Source organism: Parasteatoda tepidariorum, chromosome 8, assembly GCF_043381705.1.
Source record: "Parasteatoda tepidariorum isolate YZ-2023 chromosome 8, CAS_Ptep_4.0, whole genome shotgun sequence".
Taxonomy (NCBI): Eukaryota; Metazoa; Arthropoda; class Arachnida; order Araneae; family Theridiidae; genus Parasteatoda; species Parasteatoda tepidariorum.
Genome location: NC_092211.1, coordinates 80551189 through 80561138, shown reverse-complemented (window position 1 = coordinate 80561138; position 9950 = coordinate 80551189). Strand labels below are relative to the sequence as shown.

Below are 9950 nucleotides of genomic sequence, written 5' to 3'. Positions count from 1 at the left end.
TTTGACGAAAATTAAAATTGACCAATTTTGAACCCAATATAGTGAACCTAAAAAAAAAACACCAGGCACACCCATCTCATTGATCAAGAAGCACCTTAGTTACTTTACTTATTATATCTACTTATGCATAATTACTTATTATTTAATAATAAGGTATTTAAATTTCAATATTAATTTATTTTTCATAAAACTATTGTTACACAATGTACTATTACTTTAATAAGTGTTTAAAATCATAAAATAAATGTACAAACACAGTATCTAATAGAGTTTTATTTTAATTAACAGAAAATTACTTTTGTGGGGTCGATGGAGATTTCGAAAAATTATATAGGGGTCGATGATCAAAAAAGTTTGGCGATCCCTGCTCTAGAAACTTGTGCGAGGTTTGGGGTTCAGGTGTTTTTTCGAGTGACTGTACAACTGAAGAGAGAGTGAAGGGCAAAAGGCATGGTTCCGGTCTTCTCCCCAGATGGCGTCTTTGAGTGCTGCAATCACGCATAAAGACAGCCATTCATTGTATGGAATCTGCTATCTATTTAGCCTCAAGGAAAGCCTTATTAATGAATATAGTAAGCTATACGCTGAAAAAAAGATCTCGTCTCATTATACAACACTCATTCAGTCAATCATTCAAACTAACCAATCGAAGCATTGATGTAGATGAGTTAGGAAATCCGTTATCTGAATATGTAAAAATGTGTACTAAATTTGTATATCATTTATCATCTTAAATGGATATTCTACTGAGATACTAGCACAATGTTTGGTGAAAAGACATAGGCAATGTATGATGGAAAATATTTCATAGCAATAAATGGTAAAAAGTGTTTTTAAATAATGTAAAGCTTAATTTCTATAAACTGTTTACCTGTTACAGATATTGTTCGTATGGCACAATTATCGTCATTCATTAGAGAATCTTCATTATTAATCTATAAAGAGGAACATTATCATTGCAAATATTATTTAGAGTTTCCTTGTACTCATGACAATGCATTTAAAACTTTGGTGCAAAATTTATTTCGACAGTTTGTGTTAAAGTCTAAATTTGCAAACATTCTCTGTAAAACTCTTCATCATGTTTATGTGAAAAGTGTTTTACTTATAAAATATGTGTTTTTATAGAAAAGTAATGTAACAGTCAAACTTATACTGGTTAATAACTTCACTCTTGTAATATACGTAATAAGAGTTTTTCACAAAGAAGTAATGTGACTGAATACAGTCATGTTCATACTGGTGTGAAGCCTCTTTCTTGTAGTATATGCAATAACAGTTTTTCTCGTAGAAGTGACAGGACTAAACACTATCGTGTTCAAATGGGTGAAAAGCCTTTTTCCTGTAATATATGCAATAAGAGTTTTTCAAGCAGAAGTAATCTGACTAGCCACAGTAATGTTCATACTGGTGAGAAACCTTTTTCTTGTAATATATGTAATAAGAGTTTCTCACGAAGAAGTAAACTGACTATACACAAACATGTTCACACTGGTGAGAAGCCTTATTCTTGTAGTTTATGTAACAAGAGTTTTGCACTAAGAAGTGAACTGACAATACACAATCGTGTTCACACTGGTGAGAATTCTTGTAGTTTATGTAACAAGAGTTTTGCACAAAGAAGTGAACTGACAATACACAATCGTGTTCACACTGGTGAGAAACCTTTTTCTTGTAGTATATGTAATAAGAGTTTTTTACAAAGAAGTGATCTGAATAGACACAATCGTGTTCACACTGGTGAGAAACCTTTTTCTTGTAGTTTATGTAACAAGAGTTTTGCACAAAGAAGTGAACTGACAATACACAGTGTTCACACTGGTGAGAAGCCTTATTCTTGTAGTTTATGTAACAAGAGTTTTGCGCAAAAAAGTAGTCTGACTGCACACAATATCGGTCACACTGGTGAGAAACCTTTTTCCTGTAGTATATGTAATAAGAGTTTTACAAACAGAAGTAGTCTGATTAGACACAATAGCATTCACTCTGGTGAGAAACCTTTTTCCTGTAGTATATGTAATAAGAGTTTTTCACTAAGATGTCACCTGACTGCACACAATATCGTTCACACTGGTGAGAAACCTTTTTCCTGTAGTATATGTAATAAGAGTTTTTCAAAAAGAAGTAGTCTGACTGAACACAATAGCATTCACTCTGGTGAGAAACCTTTTTTCTGTAGTATATGTAATAAGAGTTTTTCAAGTAGAAGTTATATGATTGTACACAATCGTATTCACACTGGTGAGAAACCTTTTTCTTGTAGTATATGTACTAAGAGTTTTTTAAACAGGAGTGATCTGACTGTACACAATCGTATTCACACTGGTGAGAAACCTTTTTCTTGTAGTATATGTAACAAGAGTTTTTCAATAAGCAGTAGTCTGATTAGACACAATATCGTTCACACTGGTGAGAAACCTTTTTCCTGTAGTATATGTAATAAGAGTTTTTCAAACAAGAGAGGTCTGACCAAACACAGTCGTGTTCATACTGGTGAGAAACCATTTTCTTGTAGTATATGTACTAAAAGTTTTTCACACAGAAGTAATCTGACTGTACACAATCGTATTCACACTGGTGAGAAACCTTTTTCCTGTTGTATATGTAACAAAAGTTTTTCGAACAGAAATGATCTAACCAAGCACAGTCATATTCATACTGGGGAGAAATGATTTTCCTATATATGTAACTCGAGTTTTATACAAAGACGTCAATTGACTGAACACAGTCGTGTTCACACTGGTGACGCACCTTTTTCTTGTATATGTAATAAGAGTTTTTCAAGCAGGAGTGATCCGAACAAACACAGTCGTGTTCATACGGGGGAGAAATGATTTTCTTATAGTATATGTAACGAGTGTTTTATACAAAGACGTTAGTTGACTGAACACATTTGTGTTCACACTGGTGACAAACCTTTTTCTTGTATATGTAGCAAGAGATTTTCACATAGAAGTCTTCTGAGGGAGCATTTTCGTGTTCATACTTGAGAGAAACCTGAATCTCTTGTTGTTTACTCTTAGAGTTTATCTCTATAAAAGAATTGTATGCTCACTGTTCTGTTCATACTATTGACTAACTTTATTTTTGTAAATTTATTCGCATAATGTTTAAATGCTAGTATAACCTGTTTATAAGAATAGTATAATGTTCATTAGGATAGTATAACCTGATAAATAAACCTGTTCATGAGTATTTTAATTTTAGTTAGAAATCTCAATCTTCAAGGTTATATAACAAGTTAACTACTTTTTGTATGAAAGCAAACCATAGTTTTCTTGTTATGCCTAATGCCTGCATGTTTCACTATTAAAATATATTGTTTCTGATTCAAATTAAGGATCATCATAACTTTTGGTAATAAGTAGGATACAACACCCCTCCTATTTACAAGTAAGGATTGCCAATTAGAAATTTAGCCACTCAAGAAGCAAGAATGCCACCACCTTTGTCATTTTTTATATTTCATATTAGATTTATAAATGTTAACGTTCGAGATTGGTTTTCTGATCAAGTTCTTTTATTGTTCTGCAAGGGTTAAAAAAAAATTCGCCTCCCCCCTGTTAATATTGGTAATAAAGCAGGGTGCGTAGCGTTTGTAAAAAGTATTTAAAGGTGCTTTTTGGGGGATTTCGTTTTTAAAAGCTTTTAAAGGTGCTTTTTTCAGCTGGCTCTTTTAAAAAGTGCTTTTTTTTCCGAATAATTTTTTTCTTCCCTTCAGTGATATCTGGTGGATCGCATGCATTTCACGAAAAATGGGGAGTTTGCTACGTAATCATTCACGCGGACTTCATGTCGTACCCACGTTATGACTTGCACGTGCGCGCATACTTGAAACCGAAACCCGAGTGCTCCAATTCGGATAGAGAATGTCAGATCCTTATGAAATGTTTTTCTTTTTAATTTATTTTAATTTTGTTCTTGTTTATTTAATTTACTTCTAATACTTTTTTTGACGTAGGGGGTAAGGGTACTTTTGTTCTGAGTTCAGGGTCAAGTTGAATTCACTCGGTGATGTGGGAAAGTACTGATTGTTTCGATTTACGCCCGTTTCTTTTTGGGTTTTTTTTAACGTTAAAACTGTTTATAAAAAGTTTTTGTTTTTCAATAATATCATTGATTGAATATAAATTTTTTGAGTGCTTGAAAATTTTTGTAAAGTGCTTGAAAAGTTTTTAAGAAGTGCTTATTTTTGATTCAAAGATTTGGCTACGCACCCTGTAAAGGTTGGTTTGATTAATTATTTTTGTTTTATGTTATTTTGTTTAGCAGGTCTCAATGTTAATTTTTATATAAATAAATAAGGAAATATAAAGTTTCTCTTTCTGATTCCTTATTTTTGAAGTGTGTAACCTTCGAACTATTGAGCATGATTTTACCATTTACCAGGGTTATGGAATTAAAACATTTTCATATTTTACTTGATATTTACTCATTTTCATATTAACTCATAATTTACATTCATATTTTACGATTTAACATAAGAATTAAAATAATTGATCATAGAAAATGATTTCTTTGATAAAATGCAATCAATGTATATATTATATTTTACTAACCAATTTAACATTAAATATTTGTAAGTGGAACGTTATCAAAAATATTTGCAACTGATTTATTTATTTAAATCATGCATTTTATTTTGAAAGCAAAAACAATAAAGAATATAAATTCTTTAAAGAAATTTTATAAATATGCTTATAGATGTTTTTCAGAATTTAATGGCAAAATATTTTTGTTCTATACATAAAAAGAATGTTTTTTTAATGTAATTTTGCAAATAAAATCAATTGTTTGTTGTTTTTTTTTTAAAGAAATTTATTTTACTTTTAAATTATTGTGTGTAATATAAGTAGTTTTTCACGTTGCGTACAAAATTCAACTTTGTTGGCAAACAAAATTGATTTTTTATTGCTGTAATGCAGTGTTTCCCAAGGTGTGGTACGCGTTCCCCTAGGGATATGGGAACAGTTGAGCGGGTAGTACGCGTTCTTACGCGAAACATCTTGCAACAAACGAAAATTTCAAACAATTTTATTTAAAAACAAAGCTAACCATGAAAATTTACGATTACGTATTTTTCTATTGGCTATTTTTTGCTGAGTTAACAGTTAATAATTAGTGGTTTCAACAGCCAGATGCGATTTTTAACTTTTGTGCAATTTTTTTATAATAAAAAATACATTAATTTTTTTATTAGTGGTACACAGAGTAACAAGAAATTTAGAAAGGGTACATAAAAGTCATAAGCTTGGGAAACACTGCTCTAATGTTTTTAAATTTTTTTTTTTTACATTGATATCTTACATAAACTTATTAACCTATTGTGAATAATTTACATAGTTTTTCACATTAAGTACAAAATTCAACTTAGTTGACAAGCAAATTTAAACTTTTATTGTTTTAAAGTCATGTTTTTAATTCAAAAATATCTACTTTTCTATTCTCAGTATATCTGTAATAGTTGTGTGACTAGGCAATTAATAGTTTTTTTAAATCAAAAATATGCTGTAAATCAAATTACTGTGAAACATTTGATTAGCACTAAAGGCAGCATCGTGTAAGATTTTCATGCTCTTTTTTTGCTTTATTCTTACTTGAAATCAAATTCTAAATTTCATTCTGAATGCAAAAAAGAGACGGAAAGAATGATGAAAAATGTATTTAAAATTTTAGTTGCGCTAAAATTATGTTTATATATATTGAAAACATTTTTTTGTATATTTTTTACAAAAATATTAATTGTATTTATTGCCTCTTCTATGAGCTAATGTCAGAGTTGGACGTCAATTAAAACTGTAATTGATTACAAATAATTACCGCTATGTAATCAATTACTTGTAGTCACAATTGCAGTTAATTGCGTTTAAAAATAATCTTAATTTTTGAATACATCAAAGTAGGGCAAAAATGTAATTTATTTCATTTTTCAATAATAGTAATAAATTACTTGTAATCATGATTACAAATTTTCATTACAATGTAATGAAAAGCATGTGCAAACAATATAGACTTGTACACTATAAATGTATGTATTTTATACAAACACTTTTGAATGTAAAATGTTTATGTTCATGTAGGCATGCATATACAAGTACTTGTTGTTTGTACCAGCATATACATTTTACCAATGTGTGTCCCATGCATGTATCTACAATATTTTTATATCTGATACATCTATGTACAATGTATGAATATTTTCAAAGTAAGAATTTGTAGTCAAAGTTAAAATGATATTCTACTATGATATCATTTTTAACTTATGAATTTCTGCAAAATTTATTTATCTACAAATCTTTAGGCATGTCCCATGCATATATTTACAATATTTTTATATCTTATGCATCTATGTACAATGTATAAATATTGTCAAAGTATGAATTTGTAGTCAAAGTTAAAATGACATTCCACTATTTTACCATTTTTCAACTATGGGTTTTCGTAAAATCTCTTATTTTCTCTTATGATAAGTTTGATATTTTTTCGCTAGTGCCTACAAAATTACTTGAAATTTTATGCACAGAAACTTACATAAATGCGCAAAACCTTCCCATTACTTTTTTAAGTTTCAATAATTCTTACATAAATACAACTGTTGAGCCATAGTATGCTATTCTCTTTTCTAACTATTTATTATGAGGTAGATATGTAATTTGTGACTCGTGATATTATCCCTATAATTGGAACTGTAAACATTCAAGGCCTGATTTTGTGTATTTAAATTTATTTAATCTCTAAATAAAATGAAGTGTGATTTTAGCAAAACCTAAAATACTAACTGCCCAATAATTTACATCACAACAGGTATTTGAAGAATAAAATAATTGAAAAATATGTGATTTCCAAAAAATATCTTTGAGATGAAAATATGTGTGTATACTTTCAGAAGTGCACCCTTTTTTGTGTTATTAATTCTAGTAGTAATTGTATATTTTTATGAAACTACTTAAAAGATAGTTTTTTTTAATAAAATGTATCACCATAACAGTTTTACAAATATTATTCTTAATTGGCAATGGCAGTGAGTTAATTGGTAATGCATATCAATTACATTAATTGGGATAACCAGTTATTAAATTGTCGTAGCTGCTTTTGTTGAACTGTGAAAGCATATTAGTTATAATCAATTAATAGCAAAGTAAATGAAGAAAAGCATTTAAACTGTGCGAGTTATATCATAAATTTGTAAGAATTAAATAAAATATTTGAAATATTTATGATCACAAGAAGTATATTTTGCAATTTTTGAAAAATGTGTGAATTCTATCTATATTTCTGGTTTTTTTCTCTGAGTAATGCCATTTTTTAAACCACTTATATTTAAATAACGTAAACTTGATTAAATTTTTTTCAATTCTGTAGAATTTTTTTTAATAGCACCAAAATTACAACTGTAAAAAATATAATGAAATGAAAAAAGTATAATGAGTGAGCTTTATTATTAAGATATGTGATTGTCATCAGTTGTGTACTTTTAAAATAACAGACATTAAAAAAAATCTCGTTTTTACTTAGTTATTCTGTAGAATAGTTAATAGTTTTTTCTAATCCTAATAAAAAGAGGGAAGAAACTAATTTTTTTTTAAAAAATAAGCATTTCTAAGAAGTTTGATAAATAAAATTCTATGTTTAGTGAATACTGTTTACAGAATTTTTCATTTTTAACCAAGTTTTTTTTTTCTGTGAAAGCAAAAATTTTCATCATAATGAATTTGTGTACAATTCATGTAGTCATTGAGTTTCCCCTAATTCTGAGAAAGGTCTCAAAACAGATATCATAATAATTAATAAACATAAAGGAATCCTTAAGAAAATGGAATATATATCAAGTCAACAGAAGTCCCCAGCCGTAGCTGAAAATCAGTTTCACGGCCAGTACTAAGGATAAAGGTTTACAAAATTTGGCTTTTTATCACTATTTATACCTGGCTGCAGCGTTAAAATTTCGTCGTTAGCGCATGCGCATTTCACGCAGCTGGTGTGCTGGGAAACACGAATAACATGAAAAACAATATTTGTTTTGATGCTTATCTTATTAGCGTTTGATCCAATGATCGGGTCTCACGTTATAAGACTTAATGGTTCGAAAGTGTAAGCTCAAATATGTTAATTAAAAAGTGCAGACGATATTTTAAGTTGCGAAATCAGGCACACCAAAACATACTTTCTCAGAATAAACATACCCGACGCATACGGATTTCTGTACCGCAAAGTATAGGGCGTTGCCTCAATCTGGGAAATATGGTCACAATAATTTGATCGAGATAGCTTTCCAAAGTTTGAACCGTTTAACGTTAAAAAAAAATTTTGTTCGTGTTTTGCCATATCTCGAGAACTTTTTAATCGAATCGGAAAATTTTAGCACAGAATTGTAAATTTCATTTCCCTAAAAAAAGTTCCTCGCAAAAGTAACTTTTAGTAAATATTTATTTAATAATAGGCGAAAAAAATTCAATTGTAAGGTAAAACATTTTTTGTATCTAATTTCACATGGCAAAATACCAAATTTCAGCAAAATCTTAAATAGTTCTTGAAAAATTGAATTTTAAGGAAGTCGTATATTTAGAACTCGATCAGACGTAAAAACTTACTTTTTCTGGATAAACATAGGTTTCTTTTTACATATTTAGATTGTTCACCTTCAAAATATAGGGGCTATAACAGTTTAGTCAGGAATGCGGATGAAAATGTGAACCCCTTAATATTAATTTCACTATTGGGAATTAAATACAATACTGATGAGACTGACTTTACTTTTGTGACCATCAATGCCCAGATTGTGGCTGCCCCTTAAACTTCTTGGGTCAAAAAGCTTTGAATACGTCGAAAAAAAGGTATGTTTATTCAGAGAAAATACGTTTCAGATAATTATTAACGAACTTCCAGTTTGCGAGACTTTAATTTGCAAACATTCTGATAGAAAACAAAAGAGAAAAATATAATTTTTCACGCGTTCCCTAAAGTAAATAAACAACTATGTAAGAATGGCTTCTATGTTGCAAACCAAATGACCCAGTTAATATAAAATATGCACGAATATGCAGTAAACATTTCTTGAAAGAAGATTATGAGAAATCGTTTGCTTTGATTGCCAGTCAGAATGACTTTAAAATCTACTGCAATACCGAGAGTAAATTTTCTTCTTTAGAAACAAATTCTTCTCGGTAAGAAAAATTGAATAAACTAAAGCGTTGGCTCCCCAAGTAGCACAATTCACAAAAACGATATCGTAAAAACGTAGCTTTGAACAGTGTACAATATCGTAGCGAAATATTGTACTATATAAAAATGGACCCCTTTTATGTCGTATATTCAATATTGCAAACCAATATTGTACGGTATTGTAGAAACGTCGATCGACATCTCTCTGCATTTACAAACGTTGTACTATGTCAACCGACATCGTCAACACGATATTCAAAAAACGAATGCTGTGGAATGCAGACAATCGCCAAAATTACGTTATTTGAGAAAATAAAAATTAGTTTTTGAAATATTCATGCCTGTTTGTACCCTGGAAAAACCGAACAAAACCGTTCTAGCTTGTTTAAAATTAAATTATTTGTTATTACCAAAGCTTGTAGAATTTTTTGATTATTAATATTTAATAAGTTTGGGTAGGCAGGTATATTTTACTATTATTCTAGAAAATAAGCTAGAAAGTAAATAGTTTTGTTAAGATATTTCTTCGCTTTTTCAGGGTACAAGCAGCCATTTATATTGTGAAATTATTTTAATATTTTAAGTGATTTGTGCAATAATTTTTAAAGCATCTATATTTTACTATGTAGATTAAAATTACAATATGTTTAATTTAAAACGATTAACTTTTTTGTTGTGACGTTTTAGTATTATATAATCTGTATTTTACTAAAATAGTATCTATGGAAAACAAAACTCCTTATCTTCACAGCATCAGGTTCGATTTTAAAAAAACTGATTAAAAAAAA

At 29.3% G+C, this 9950-nt stretch overlaps 1 protein-coding gene across 1 annotated transcript in view; it reads left to right on the top strand.

Moving 5' to 3' along the window:
* The window catches only part of LOC122273991 (zinc finger protein 271-like), a 6320-nt gene extending 3648 nt beyond the window's left edge, over positions 1-2672 (top strand). Inside the window, exon 2 of the mRNA XM_071183938.1 lies at positions 1194-2672. Within this exon, the coding sequence (XP_071040039.1) occupies positions 1194-2672 (1479 nt within the window). The remainder of the gene's footprint in view (positions 1-1193) is intronic.
* Positions 2673-9950: the final 7278 nt, after the last annotated feature.